The sequence below is a fragment of the Ochotona curzoniae genome, unplaced genomic scaffold (genome assembly GCF_017591425.1).
Source record: "Ochotona curzoniae isolate NIBS_2020 unplaced genomic scaffold, NIBS_Ocur_1.0 scaffold_2587, whole genome shotgun sequence".
Classification (NCBI taxonomy): domain Eukaryota; kingdom Metazoa; phylum Chordata; class Mammalia; order Lagomorpha; family Ochotonidae; genus Ochotona; species Ochotona curzoniae.
Genome location: NW_024467096.1, coordinates 1,569,913 through 1,586,040, shown reverse-complemented (window position 1 = coordinate 1,586,040; position 16,128 = coordinate 1,569,913). Strand labels below are relative to the sequence as shown.

General features: G+C 38.4%; 1 protein-coding gene across 4 annotated transcripts in view; it reads left to right on the top strand.

Moving 5' to 3' along the window:
- IQCB1 (IQ motif containing B1) overlaps positions 1-15,103 on the top strand; it is a 36,075-nt gene extending 20,972 nt beyond the window's left edge. The window contains exons 6-10 of one of the 4 annotated variants that reach the window (XM_041002920.1): positions 5,507-5,649; positions 7,353-7,501; positions 9,975-10,106; positions 12,453-12,600; positions 14,454-15,103. In XM_041002920.1, coding sequence (XP_040858854.1) covers positions 5,507-5,649; positions 7,353-7,501; positions 9,975-10,106; positions 12,453-12,600; positions 14,454-14,683 — 802 coding nt within the window. In that variant the 3' untranslated portion in view covers positions 14,684-15,103. Of the gene's footprint in view, positions 1-5,506; positions 5,650-7,352; positions 7,502-9,974; positions 10,107-12,443; positions 12,601-14,453 lie in introns of all 4 variants that reach the window. The other 3 variants (XM_041002918.1, XM_041002917.1, XM_041002919.1) reach the window with 3 other exon arrangements.
- The last annotated feature ends 1,025 nt before the right edge of the window (positions 15,104-16,128 follow it).

The following is a 16,128-nucleotide window of genomic DNA, read 5'->3' as shown; positions in this document are numbered from 1 at the left end:
TCCTGGAACCCACTCCAACCGGAAGAGGAAGAAAGGTTGCAGAGACAACAGTGCAGCCTTAACACAGTATCACAGGAGGTGGAGAGTGGTGAGCCAAGAGCTGGGGTTGTGGAGATCATGGTGGATATCTGACATAGGAACCCAGACCTGGAAAGTGCTGGAGGTTGTGGCACAAGTGGCTGCAAGCAAAAAGTTGTGTGCCAACTGCAATAAGTAAAATCGCATTGTAGACCTGTGGGTGACACAGCTTAGAAACCTGCCCCAAGAAGAAGACTCTGCTAACCAGAAGTACAATGATCAAGAGCAAAAGAAGAGACAAAGGCACAATGAATATTACTGAGCACTCCCCTGCAAAGGAGCAAAACCCTTTGGCAACCTCAGATTTAACTGAGGAAGACATCGAGAAAATGGGGGACACAGAATCCATAAGACTCATTTTGAAGAGTCTGGTCAAAAATGAGAAGCTCATGCAAGAGTTCAAAGAATTTAAGGAAGCAGTAAAGCAAATCAAGACTGGAATATCAGAAATTAAGAACGCAGTAGAGAAAATTACAAGTACAATGGAGAGTCTCCAAAATAGAATGAAGCAAGCAGAAGAAAAAATCTCAGAATTGGCAGATATCTCCTGTCACCAGGGGGAAGCAAACAGAAAGCTGGAAGCAGAGCTGGATCAGGCCAAAAAAAGTATTCAAGAACTGAAAGACACTATTAAGAGGCCAAATATAAGAGTTATGGGAGTCCCGGAAGGTGCAGAAAGAGAAGCTGAGTTTGCAAATGTATTTAATGAAATAATAAAGGAAAATTTCCCTAATCTGGAGAAAGAATTGGGAAACAACATCCAGGAGGGACACAGGACTCCCAATAGGCTTGATCAAAAGCGATCTTCACCAAGACATATGATTATCAAACTCTCTTCAATTGAACATAAGGAAAAGATCCTTAAATGTGCACGTGAAAAACATTAATTGACATATAAAGGAATGCCAATTAAGCTCACAGGAGATCTCTCACAGGAAACTCTACAGGCAAGGAGAGAATGGAGTGACATATTCCAGATTCTAAAAGAAAAAAATTGTCGGCCTAGGATAACATACCCAGCAAAGCTTTCTTTCATCTTTGAAAATGAAATAAAATTCTTCCAGAGTAAAGAAAAGCTAAAAGAATTTGCCTCTTCCAAAACTGCCCTACAAATGATATTCAAGATGTTCTCTTGACAGAGAAGAGGAATAGCACCTACCAAAACCAAAGGCAAACAGGAAGAACATCCCAGTAAAATGACAACAGAAGACTAAACCAATGAACAACGCATTCCTAAAATGACAGGACCAAAGTACCACCCATACATATTAAACTCTGAATGTAAATTGCTTAAGCTCAAACGTCAGAGATTAGTAGACTGGATTAAAAAACAAAACCCATCTGTTTATTGTCTGGAGGAGACACACTCCAACAAAGATCAGCGGAAACTCTATCACATGGGTTTTGTTGTTTTCTGTTGGTTTCATCTCTTCAAAACACTTTCTTCTGATTAAATCATTCAATGACTCGTAGATCACACAGTGGCATCATTTTCTTCAAGAAGGTTCTTGATTTTCACTTCTTCAGCTACATGTTAGACATTTAATAGCATGTTGTTTAACTTCTTGATGTTGTTAATTTCTTTTTTCTCTCGGATGTTGTATTTGTTTTGTGGCTCTTCATTTAAGGGAAGGTATAGTAGTTGTGTAATGGAGACTGTCATATCTAGTAACATGTCATTTAACTTCATGGCATTGTAAATTTCTATTTTTCTTTCTATTGTTGATTTTGTATCATGACTTTTCACTTAAGGGAATGTACAGTCGTTATGTAATGGAGACTGACAACCAGATGTGAGGATGCAGTGTGGTATGCATTTCTGTTTCCAGACAAAGATGGACTTACAGTGAAACTGTTTATATTATATTTTGACAATAGGATTCTGGACTCTCTGCCATTGTCCATGCCCACAATGATGAACATATGACTGAGTATGAAGAACTATATGTTAGTAATGATATAAAGGAACTGGGGTGGGGGGGGATTGGGGAGGGGATAAGGGAGTATGAAACTGTATCATAAAACGATAGCAATAATAATAAAATGTGGAAAAAAAGGATTTCAAGAAAAAATAAATAAATTAATTAATTAATTAATTAATTTTTAAAAAAAGGATACCAAGATGGAGATTATATGGGAGTGAAATACCGATAAATTAAAAAAAAATGCACTTAGAATTTTTTTAAGTAACTCCATAACATAAAAAATAAATGAAGTACTTGTTGTTTGACAGAGTAATTAAGCTGCCACTTGAGGTGCTCCCATTCCCATTTTCGTGAGCCTGAGTTTAAGTTCTGGTTTCCTGGAGATAATGTACATCTGTCTTCACAGGTGGTTTGAGTTTGGGCCTCCAGGATTTAGTCTGGCCCAGATATGGTAGTTGAAGGCAGTAAGGGAGTGAACCAGGGGAGAAAATAGCTTGTCTCTTTTTTTCCATTTCTCATTTTTATTAGATAAATTAATTAATTTAAAAAAAACCCCTAAATTGATATGTCCTGATTAACAACAACTATATCCTTGGTTCTCAGGTACATATTTTTCATATTTTAACATCCCCATTGGTATGTCTGATAATATGGTGTATGGCAGAGTACTTTTTATTTCATTGTTATATAAATATAACCATGTTTTAAAAATTTGGTGGTGGTTTGGATTCAATGAATACACTAGTCTTATTATACCTTATTTCATTGATCAAAATAAAATCTTATAGAATTTTATAAAATTTGTTATAAAAAAGCAATTTGAAAAGGTGTTGTGCTTAGAGCCTGCCCTGTTTAACCTTCTGTAAGTGGAGGATAAAATCTAGTTATGGGCTTGACATGAGAGCCTAGTGGCTAAATCCTCGCCTTGCATGTGGCAGGATCCCATATGGGCACTGGTGGTTTGTGTCCCGCTGCTTCACTTCCCATCCAGCTCCCTACTTGTGGCCTGGGAGGCAGTAGAGGATGGCGCAAAGCCTTGGGGCCTTGCACCTGCATGAAAGACTGAAGAAGCTCCTGGTTCCTGGCTTTGGATTGGCTCAACTCCAGCAGTTGCTGCCACTTGGGTAGTGAACCAGCAGATGGAAGATGATTCTGTCTCTCTTTCTCTCTGGGTATCTGCCTTTCCTAGAAACATAAATAAATCTTTTTTTAAATCTAGTTATGTACATGTCATATAATGCAGCAGTTTTTGCGGTGGGGTGGGGGTTGTGTAGGAAGGGCAAGGAGAAGGGGCCTGCTTTTCTTTGCTTAGGGAGAGAACTATAGCTACTTCATCTCCAGAAAAAGCAAAAGTCCTTCAGAAACTAGACAACTGTACCTACATTCTCTACAGAAATCTTCATTTTAACACAAATGTGCACTTGAGGTCTTCCCTCTCTTTGATAACAGGGATAAAAACATTTTGAAACAACTCTCTGGACTAAGAATAAAGCCAGAGGAAACTTAAATTGGCAGTAAAGCAATTTTAAGGAAGCAACCAACCATATACCGCAACACACAAAGCAGAAAAATCTTGTTTTCTTCCTTGCTTTAAGAAGCTTCTTTTCAAAGATACAGTTGTTACTGAAGCAATCTCACTTAATTATTTTTGCATTTTACACTTAATTCTTTCAGAAGAAAGTTGAGTTGGAAGTCATAACTTTTTAATTATACCATTATGAATTCTGCTACAAAGGTACCCAAGGTACCAGTTGTGGGAGGCAGCATGCAAATAAGTGTGTAGCTGGGAGAGAAATTATTTCTCTTCTGATTATCCTTGTTTCCTTTCTAGTCATAGCTATCCAGACATTTTACTATATTTCCTGTAAACTATTACTTGTGGTCACTCCGCATAGTGAAATTGGAAGCAACCGAAAAAGTCAGAATGGTTCAGAAGAAATGTTAGTGAGGGTTCGGTGAGGAAGCCTAGCAGTTAAAACCCTCACCTGGAGTGCACCGGGATCCCATATGGGATTCGTTTCTAATCCCAGCAGCCCTGCTTCGCATCCAGCTCCCTGCTTGTGGCTTGGAAAAGCAGTGCAGGATGTTCCAAAGCCTTGAGACCCTGCACCCGTGTAGGAGTCCTGGAAGAGGCCTGGAAGTTGATCCTGGCTTCGGATCAACTCAGCTCCAGCTGTTGCAGTTACTTGAGAAGTGAAACGTCAGTGAAACATCTGACAGAAGAACTTCTGTCTCTCCTTCTCTCTACATGTATGACTTGCCAATTAAAAAAAAAAATCTTCCTTTCTCTGTCTTCTGTATATCTGAATCTCCAATAAAAAAAAGAAATGCTAGCAAGTAAAAGCAAATACATTAAAATTAAACAAAATTTAGCAACATGAAAATTTCTGTAACTAGTCCTAACAATTCTTACTGGTCAATTCTTGAAATACATAACCATAAGACAAAATTAAAACCATAGTCAGTTATGGTGAAAATATCTACTGAAAATTTATTGTTAAAAATCTTTTATTTTTCTATATATGTAAGTAGAAATTTTAAGGAAAATTTTGATTTTCTATATCCTGATTTTCATGTGACATTGGATTATGATATTCTTCGAAAATGTTGTGCTTTCGTACTTTGTAAAATTCCATCAGGTATATGATCTAGTGTTTATTTATCCAGGTCCCTATTGTAGGTCCTATGGTTTGTTTTCAAATTGTTATTAATACTGTAAAGGATATCCTTGAACTTAAATCCTTAACTGCACATTTGATGATATCCTTAAGAAAACTAATTAGAAATAGTTCATTGGGGCTAGCATCATGATTAATATGTAAAGCCACCATCTGTGATGCTGGCATCCCATATGGGTATTGGTTTGGGTCCACTTCCATTCTAGCTCCTTGCTATTTGCCTGACAAGCAGTGGAAGATGGCTCAGGTACTGGAGCCCCCATATCTACATGGGAGACCCAAAAGAAAGTTTTGGCTCCTGGCATCAACCTGGCTCAGTGCTGGCTGTTTCCATCATCTGTGAAGTAAGTCAACAGATGGATGATTTTTTTGTTCTCACTCTTGTCATTCTCTTTTCTGTAATTCTTTCAAATAAATAATCTTTTTTATTATAAATTTTATTATCTTTCAATCTCTCCTGCCAGTTCCTGGTAACATTCACAATCTTCAGATCTCATGGCTGAGATAAAAAGTGGTTGGCTTATTGCACAGATAGAAATGAAAACACTACTTATCACAGTTTTTTTAAAACTGAATTGATAAAAAAATTGTTAAGACTTTTGGTATTTTAAGTATTTTTCCAGATTTTTTATGCATATATCTGAATATTTCTCCAAAAAAGATTGTATTGCAGCAACATGTGTGATCATTTATTTTCAAATACCCTACTAATACTAGGAATTAAGATACTTTTCTGTATGCATTAATTTGATTATGCTTTTCATATATTTCTTGAATGATAATATGAATTATGATATTGTATTTAAGGGGCTGTTTCCATTGCAGATCTAAAAGAACAAGGATAATGCTACAACTCCATAGGCAGAAGGAGGAAGAGGCTCTCAAATTACAGCTGCAGCTCCAGCGACAGAGAGCCATGAGACTTTCCCGAGAATCACGGCTGAGTGTGCTTGAAATAATTCATCCAGGTAGGAAGCAGTATCGCTACCTGATGATCTCTTTTTAAATTTAGACATGTTTCTCTCCATCCCCTTCTCGTGGCTTTTTTCCCCCTTCCCCCAAGTAAATCTTAGTAATTATTTTGAAACATAAAAAGATTTTTCTTTTCTTTCAGATTAGTGAAACACAAAATTATGCATGAAAGTCACTGTCATAATCATTAAAATTCCTTGAACTCAATCAAGGAGTTCGCATATTGCTTCATTCTGCCATCAGAACTTTACACATTCCTTATTACAAACCTTATGACATATTTTTGCCACCTTTGACAAACTAAGCTGAAATTATGAATAACTGATGGTACTGGAAGTCTCAGGTTTTGAGGTTTTTTCCTCATTTCTTACTTCCCTTCTTAATACTCATTCCCAGGATTCTTCTGCAACCCTTTTTATCCTGCTGCTTTTCTTTAAATGTAGATATTTCCCCTGGTTGCATTTTACCTCATGATTCTTGTTTATTTTTTTCTGTGTTTTTATTTTTAATGATATATTGTAGACTAATACTTGTTGGTCTCCTTATGTAACAAAGTAGGAAGCAACAAAAACTAGGTTGGAATGGCTAAGAAGAACTTTTGATGAGTAAAAGGTAACAAAAATGACATGCCCATAGTAGCTGGAGCTGGACCAGCCTGAGAGCAAAAATGACAGTTAAATGCAATATTTGTGGCCACATAAAAATTTATGTAGCAAGCTGAGTTCTTGGTGCTTTCAGATCTTGTTGGTGCCTTCAGCCTCTCTCTTGTACTCTGAAGCAACATTTCCCAGTAAACCATACTGTAAAAACAAAGTGTTCTGCGTCTGCCTCATCCAGTGTGATAGCTAATGACTATATAGATGGCTATTGAATATTTGAAACATGACAAGTACACCCAGGGACTTGAATGTTTAATTATTTTTTTTTAACTTGAGTAACCAACTTTGGCTAACATTTCCTGCATTAGCACAACCAGCTATTGAATAGCTTTACTTGGATATTCACAAGCACCCTCCAAACTTAAGTCATTACTTTGTCACCCAGATTTCCTTGTTTTATTCCCCATTCCAGGTAATGCACAAAAAATCCAGTGTACCCAGCTTTTCATTTGTAACACTCTGGTTGTTACCCTCCCTCAGCTCCATATCTAATGGATCATTAAATCCCAACACTGTTTATACTTTGTTCAATACATACCTTGTTTTTAGTGCCACTTCTATACTCTTCCACTGCCTTCCTCTGTTACTTAGCTACTGAGAGTCCCAAGCTGCATGTTGATTAACTTCCAGAAAGTATAAAGAAAGTCATTGGTATAACTGATTGAAGAGCAATTTGAAGCATATAGAGTAGAATATTAGCACATACACACACTTTCCTTTTTCTGTCTGTTTTGCTAAATGACTTTCTTGTCATGTACTTACATTTTTTTTCCAAGTTGTTCTTATTGTTCAATTTTCATCCCTTTTGTCAGTTTCTTGCATAGAAACACTACATACATCCTTCCTCTGTAAGGCAGTTGCATAATCCAAGAAAGCTTTTCTTTCTAAAAGTCTTAGGCATCATTGTAAAATAGTAAATTGGGAACATAAATAATATTGAAAAAATAAAAGGACTGTCAGGTTATTATTATTGTTCTGATTTCCACACTTGAGAAAGCATAGCAGTGAATATATTGTGATAGTGTCTGTCATCTTTTTAGGTGAGGTGCAGAAATACAATCGGGAAATGGAAGAAAAAGCAGCACTGATTATCCAGAAACATTGGAGAGGGTTCAGGGAAAGGAAGAAATTTTGCCAACAGAGGCCATTTCTCACGGAGTATAAAGCAGCCATCATACTTCAAAGAGCAGTGAGTCTGATGTACAAAAACAGCTCTGGATTAGGAGGCAAGAGCATGGGTTCCAACCTGACTTTAACATTAACCTGCCTTAGTCAAGTGACAGCTTTTATAGTGTTAGCTCTTTTTTCTTTTATAAAACAAGAACATTTTTTACCTCTGGCCAGGTTGGTTTAGACATGGGCCTTTAGGACAACATCAAACCTTGTATGTCACTTACCATGCTGCAGTGCTATTAATTGATTTTTCTTACCTGGGCTCCAAGTTCTCCAAATCTTACTTATTACTGTAAGCATTCGGTATAAATTCAGTGTATGATTTAATGGGATGTTTATCCTATCTCTTCACTTATTTGTTAGGTGGACTGAATGACTTAATGTATGGGAATGTATTTTGTTAATCACAAAGTCCTGTGCCAGTGTATATCATATTTAATTTTTTAAATATATAGATGAAATAGTATTATATCATTATAGCTATTGAATTGTGTAGAATGGTGTTAGGTGATAATTTCCTGGGAATTACACACAGAAGAGTAATATTTTATTGCCTTGGAGAAGTATAGTATAATGCTGTTTGTGGGTTTTTTAATCTAATTACTCATTTTTCTGATATCCAGTTTTTCTGTTATATGATTAAAGCTCCATATTACAATTTAAGGTCTTAAAGCCTTTAGCATAATAACCCTTTGTTGTTGAATAAAAACCAATTTCGGTTTTTCACACAATGGTAGATTTTGAACTTTTTCTGTGATTAACTTTTCACAAGGCTATTTTTAAAACCATCCCACTAGTGAAAATGAAAATATTTGCCTTATCTTCTGTCTTCATACCTCTCTGGGTTATGTCTACAGCAAACAGTCCTGTGTCTCCACTGACTTACAAAATCGGAAAGTACACAAAGAAGAAAAATAAAAATTGTAAGGAAATTAGAACAGGGAAATAACAATAAAAAACATTATTATGCAATATATATTTTTATTATTATGCAATAGTTTAAGGCATCGCTTTCTAAGATGCACTCCAGATGTACAGTGTCTAAGGTAGTAGCCTTACACATGTTGGGGCTATGGGATACTTGGTTTGTACCTAGTCAAGTTGAAAGAGGCTATAGTTGTTAAATACTCATCAGAATTTGAAAAAATAGTTTGGATAAAGGCAAAATTATCTTAACACTTTTATGTATATTACATGTTGAAGTACTAATATTGTTTATATTCAGTTATGATGTTTTGCATAACTCAATATATGTAAAATATTCACCCATGTTTTACTTTTTTAATGTAGCTGCTAGAAATTTTTAAATAACACTTTTGAAGATTTCTTTATTTTTATTTGAAAGGCAGAGTGAGGGGGAAGAGAAATAGATCTTGTATCCACTGGTTCACTCCCCAAATGGTCACAATTCCCAGAGTTGCATTGATCAGAAGCGAGGAGCTTCTTCCAGGTCTACCATGTGGATACAGGTTCCAAGGCTTTTGGGCCATCCTATGCTGCTATCTCAGGCCATTTAGCAGGGATCTGGCTCAGAAGTGGATCCACTGGGAGTCTAACTAGTAGCCATATGGGACGCTGGTACCACTGGTGTAGGCTTAGCAGAGCTAGCCCCTTAAATAACATTTTAACTTGCCTTATGTTTTTTATTTGCACTGCAATTGAGCCAGATAAGAAATAAAATAACTCAGGTCCTCAAGCAGTGAGCCAACACGTTAAGAGTTCACATGCATTCGTGCCCTCTCAACTTTCTCTCAAATTGATAAAAATTTTGAAATTAAAGTGCTATTCTCTATAAATGGTCCCTGGTACAGTTATGTGAAGCAGTATCCATTCTATAGGAACTGTATAGAGGCCCAGCGCGGTAGCCTAGTGGCTAAAATCCTTGCCTTGTACGTGCTAAGATCCCATATGGGCACAGGTTCTAATCCCAGCTGCTCTACTTCCCATCCAGCTCTCTGCTTGTGGCCTGGGAAAGCAGTTAAGGATGGCCCAATGCCTTGGGACCCTGCACCCACGTGGGAGACCCGGAAAAGGCTCCTGGCTTCGAATTGGCTCATTCCTGGCCATTGTGGTTACTTGGGGAATGAATTATTGGATGAAAGATCTTCCTGTCTGTAAATCTGACTTTTCAATAAAAATAAATAATAAAATTTCAAAAAATGAACTTTGCCTATGAATTATATGAAATCAGGTCTCTTTATAAAAAAAGAAACTGTATAATGTTATTAGCTAAGTTAAATGTATTAAACACATTTTTCACTTAATGACATTTTTAGCAATGTGTTTGTTGGAATGGTACATTGAGGAAGAGCTGAACGGTTAAAAAGTCACATCCTGCCTCACTCACCCTGTCACAGTCCCATCTTCCTTCTCATACACCTTCAGAATTAACTACTGTTGCAGTGTAGTGAACTACCTTATATTTTAGAAAATAATTAGTTCTACTAAATGGGAAAAATCACATTCTTTTTTGCTCCCCTTTCCCCCAGGCTCTTAAATTCCTTGCAAAGTGCCGTAAGAAAAAGAAATTACTTTCTCCTTGGCAAGGACTCCAAGAACTCACTGATGCACGCAGAGTTGAGCTGAAACAACAAGTGGATGACTATGTCAGAAGACATCCGGTATATAGGCATCTGTAACAGAGAACCCACGTTACCTTGTTCCATTGCACAGCATTCACCAGCAATGTCTCATACCTATACATGCTTATTGATGGTTTAAGATAATGCAGTGGACTTATTATGTACTTAACGGATCTAGAGTTGCATATAGTGTTTATAGACATTACATGACATAAATGATACAGCCATTATGAAGCTAATTTGAGGCTTTGCTTCAAGGCAACCATAAGACATGATTATTGCTTCTTTTATAACAGTACAGGAAAGTTTTGGCTAGTTTGAACCTTCCAGAAAGATTCTATGTGAGTGTCGTTCAAAAGATATTCATTCTTATTTATGTACACTTAGATACACATATGAAAAGATTTGAATAAACACTTCACCCAGCGATAAATAGGTGATAAATAAACAATAGAAAAGATGCATCTTAGTCCTTAGACAAAATAGAAATTAAAACCACAGAAGTCATTCTGTGTGAATGTGTGTATCTCTATGTCTACATTTTAAAATGAATAAAATTTGGTGCAGTAGTTAGTGTGCCACTTGAGATGCCTGTATCTCACTGATGTGCCTGGGCTCGTGTCCCAGCTCTGATCCCATTCTAGTTCACTGCCAACGTGAACCCTGCGAGGAAGCAGGTGAGGAGTTAAGTACACACATATATATACACACACATATATACATATATATATATATATACACATATATGATATTATACATTTGTTACGTACCAAAGGTTTGCAAAGCATGTAAAGGAACTCTAAATGAAGCTACTCTTCATAGAAATATAAAGTAGTCAATCACTTAATCACTTTGGAAAATACATTAACATTAAAAAGTCTAATATATGAGGAGTCTGAAAAATTTTATACTTAGAGAAAGTGGATCAGTAATTGCTGAAACATGGGAGAATAGGTTGGATAAGAACAGGATTAAAAAAGCACAAGGAATTCTCGTGGCATTCAGTTTATTATTCTGATTGTAATGATGGTTTCACAGGTGTATATATGTCAAAGCTTAGCAAAATTTACTCTTTATTATTGCTATCTTTTAAAAGATTTATATTTTTAAATTCAAAGCTGTATGTAAAAAATATTGGGGGGCCCAGTGCAGTAGCCTAGCGGCTAAAGTCCTCGTCTTGCATGAACCAGGATCCAATATGGGCACTGATTCATGTCCCAGCTGCTCCACTTCCCTTCCAACTCCCTTCCTGTGGCCTGGGAAAGCAGTTGAGGTCGGCCCATAACCTTGCTTCCCTGTGCCCGCACAGGAGACCCGGAGATAGTTCCTGGCTCCTGGCTTCGGATTGACGTAACTGGCCATTTCAGTCATTTGGGGAGAGAACCAGCAGATAGAAGATCTTTCTATTTCTCCTTCTCTCTGTAAATATGACATTCCAATGAAAATAAATAAATAAATCTAAAAAATTTTTAAGTACTAAAAAAAAAAGCCAAGACTTCAGAGCTTTAGAAACTGTCTAGCCACTACTGAAACATGACCAGTGGTTTGTCTTCATTTTGATCAATAATATTAACAGCTTTTTCCTTGGCCAAGAATCAGAAATGATTGGAGGAAGGGACAGACTGCAATGCAGAGATCTCTGTGAGCAGAGATAGAAATTAGAGAATATCTTCTCCAACATATAGATCATCAGTTCCTAAACTCCACTCAGAAGCTCTGGATTGCCTTTAACAGTTTTAATAGTTTATTATTTTCCTTTATAAAAATGACATACAATGTTTGTGTGGTTTTTTTCTGTGTTTTTTAATGATTTTTAAAATTTTTACTGGAAAGACAGAAATACAGAGAGGAAAGACAGAAAGATCTTCCATCTGCTGGTTCATTCCCCAAGTGGCCACAATGGCCAAAACTGAGCCGATCTGAATGAAGGCAGGAGCCAGGAGCTTCTTCCAAGTCTTCCATGTGCGTGCAGGATCCCAAGGCTTTAGGCTGTCCTCTACTGCTTTCCCAAGCCACAAGCTGGGAGCTGGATGGGAAATGGAGCATCCAGTGGTTTTGATACTCCTTCCACTGGAAAAATGCATTTAGCAAATCATTTGTAATTATTCCTGTGGTGTCTTCCTGTTTTATCTATTTTACTGTAATGCCACACTGACTCAGAAAGTTAAAGGGACACAACAAAAAATTTCTCCATCTGCATTTTTTTCCAAAATCTCCTTTTAAGAGTCTTTAGTATTTATAGAACATAAACATCATTTTAATCCAATTGTCAGAATGAGAGCTAAGTGCCCTAGAGCCTCTGCTAAATGGCTGAGTAGAGGAGACTTTGACACGCATGTCCTGCTTGTGACAAGCTTTTCTGCACTGTGTTCCCAGGTCGTTCAGATGTCCGATGAGGCCAGCAGGGAGCTCCATGCAGAAGCTCAAGAACAACTACGACACTACTTTATGGGCAGGGCTGTGGAAGAGAAAGCTCAGCGGCACAGAGAGGCTCTGATGGCGCAGATCAACACCAACATTGAACAGCTGATGAGTATGTACGCCTCCCATTTTGTATATCCTAAAAGGAATAGCCGTGCAAGGTCTGTGACATCCAGATTCTTCTGAAGGAAAGCACCATAAATGGTCTCATCTAGCCCCTATCCTCAGGAATTGTATTCTTCTCCATCATAGCACACAGTATTTTCAAATGATGCGGATTCCATAACCTTCATTTTGTGTGCTCCCCCAGGCCTTGCTGCTTTCATTCGCACCAGCTCAGATTTATTAATTTCAAAGATATTGAGCTCTACTGGCCAGATTGTATGTAGTCACAAAAGCTTTGGGCCATATTTTGAAAGTCAATTATGACAGTTGCTAAAGTGTCATTCATTTGTAGAGCATTTCATAATTTTTAATTACAAAATGTAATCTTAGGACCTATACAATTGCTCAGTAGCTGAATCTTCACCTTGCACATGCCACCCTCCTGTGTAGGCTGGCTGCTCCACTTTGCATCCAGCTCCCTGCTGGTGGCCTGGAAAAGCAGTAGAGGATGGCCCAAAGCCTACATCCCTGTACACACACATGGCAGACCTGAAAGAAGCTCCTGGCTCCTGGCTTCAGATCACCTCAGCTTTGGCAGTTGTGGCCACTTGGGTAGTAAAGCAATAGGTGGAAGATCTTTCTTTCTGTGTTTCCTCTCTGTAAATCTGCCTTTCCAATAAAAATAAATAAATCTTTAAAAAAAAAAAAAGGTAACATCTTGGGCCTGGTGCAGTGGCCTAGGGGCTAAGGTCCTCACCTTACATACACTAGGATCCCATGTGGGCTCTGGTTTGTGTCGCAGCTGCTTGACTTCCCATCTAGTTCCTGCTTGTAGCCTGGGGAAGCAGTCAAGGACAGCTGAAAGCCTTGGGATCCTGCAACCACCAGGGAGACCCAGAAGAGAGTCCTGGCTTCTGGCTTTGGATCGGTGCAGCACCAGCTATTGTAGCCAACTGGGGAGTAAACCAGCGGATAGAAGATCTTTCTCTCTGTCTCTCTTTCTCTGTAAATTTGACTTTCCAATAAAAATAAATAGATTTTTTTAAAGATTTATTTATTTTATTGGAAAGTCAGATATACAGCGAGGAGGAGAGAAAGATCTTCCATCCAATGATTCACTCCCCAAGTGAGCACAACGGCCGATGCTATGCCAATCCAAAGCCAGGATCCAGGAACTCCTTCCAGGTATCCCACATGGGTGCAGGGTTCCTAAGCCTTGGGCCGTCCTCGACTGCTTTCACAGGCCACAAGCAGGGAGCTGGATGGGAAGTGGAGCTGCCGGGACTAGAACCTGTGCCCGTATGGGATCCTGGTGCGTTCAAGGCGAGGAGTTTAGCCGCCGGGCCCAGATTTTTTTTTTTTAAATTATAGCTTTCTTTATTTGTTTCTTCTTTTTAAAAAATGTTTTGTTTTAGTTGAAAGTCTAAATTACAGAGGAAGAGAAAGATTGGCTGTCTACTAGTTCACTCCCCAAATGATCACAACAGCCAGAGCTGGGAGCCAGGAGCTTAGTATGAGTCTCATGTGGGGGCAGGGCCCAAGTCCTTGGGTCATCCTATGCTGCTTTCCCAAGCCATAGGAAGGGAGCTGGATTGAAAGTGGAGTAGGTGAGACTCAAACCGACATCCATGGATGCCAGCACCACACCAGACCCTCCTTTCAACATCAAAAGTGGCAAGGAGTAGAGATGTTGCTACCAACCACAGATACAGCTTTTACTAGTCCTACAGCATCCACTGTTGGTAATCATGATAGATTCAAGGTTGGAATTCTCTTCTGTAATGGAGTCCCACCTGTACAGTTTCCAAGGTCCTGTCTGCTAGAGGAGTCTTTCATCTATACATCTTGTGTTTATTACAGAAGCGCCAAGTCTGAACGAAGCAGAAGAGAAAGAACCTGAGCTCTTCCTGAGTAGATCCAGACCTGTGGCAGCCAAGGCCAAGCAGGCCCATCTTGCCACCTTAAAGTACATGCAAGCACCCTGGTGGAAGAAGCTTGGAGAAGAACCAGGGGATGAAACTGATATTCCAAAGGATGAGTTTAGTGTAGAGTTAGGAACTTTATTCATTGGTGGAACCAAACCCCCTTAGAAGTTACCTTGAAAACTGATATATAGCTCTTGTTTCAGTTATATTGGTTCTACCTCTAGTGTACCAGTCAAGGCTAGACCAACTCATGTTTTCCCAAAGGTTCCTCTCCAAACAAGACAAGACTTACAGGCAGTAAACCAAGTTATTTTCTACCTCTCAATTCTTTGTTTTTTCTACATACCTGTCCCTTTCCTTGGCCATATGCACAAATCTGTGTGGCTTTCATTGTAGAAAAAAAAAAACCCTCAACATGTTATTTTGTTGTTAACATAAAATGTGAGATTCCCTCCACCCCCATTTCTGCTGTTTTCCAGCTGAAGTTTTTTTTCTAAATAAATATTTTCAACAATTGTTGAAACAATTATTTTAAGGCACTTCTCAGGATTATTTTCATGTTTTGTATTTGTTATTTACAGTTTTTTTCCTTTTATTAATACAGCAGCCAGACAAGCAAGCCTTCTTAATCTCCAAGGCGCAGGCCAAATTCCACTGCATGTAAGGACAAGAACAGAGGAGAGCACAGGAATAGGAAACACTGCTGTGAATATAATCCTCGCACCAGTGAGGCTACAGATGGGTGAGGACCAAATCCTTAACCTCTAAGAGAACTAGAGATCATCTTTGACCCCCAAATCCTATGCCAATATCATTAGAAGAGTCCTGCTAATTCTGGGAATAAAACAGTTATCCAGGACTAATTACAGATTCAAGACATTTCAGTTGCCATGGAATATAGTAAGAACCCTGAGAAAACCCCACCTCTGACCACAAGCAGAAAAGAGCTGGTGTAAGATTTAGGATGTGTCAAGACACTGACCCAACAACTAACCTTGTACCAAGTAATAAGTAATTGCCCTTTACTGCTGGAATAGAGTGCATGTAGAGGGATGACTGTAGGGCCGACGCATACAAGAATGGCTGAAAGTGGGGCACTGGGTGAGAACAGAGAATCTCAGCATCCCACACTGTGCTTTCCCTACACACAACATAAATGCAGCTTTTAAAATAACATGATTTGAGGTCTGGTACACTGAAGAAAAAACCAAACCCAGATAAACTGAATAGTTTGTCTTCACCCCTCTGCAGAACCCCAATACTGTTGTGTTACAATCAAGAGTTAATTGCACAGAAAAAGAATACTGTCCCTTTTTCCCCATCCCAGACTCCAAAATACCCTCACTTCAGATTCTAGCCGTAAGTTTAAGGATCTTGTAATCAAACTCCATGACACCCACAACCTCTTCAAACTTCATATTTTGTTTTAATGACACAAACTTAGGAAAGTACTATACTTGTAATAATAGTTTTCTTATGAAGAATGCAAATCAGGATCAGCCTGTGTCAAGCTCTGAAATAGTCCTGAACATGGAGTTCTATGCCCTCACCTGTGAGTCAGGAAGCACCAGTGTCTGTATACATCAGTGTGCTTGGGAAGCCCAACTGAG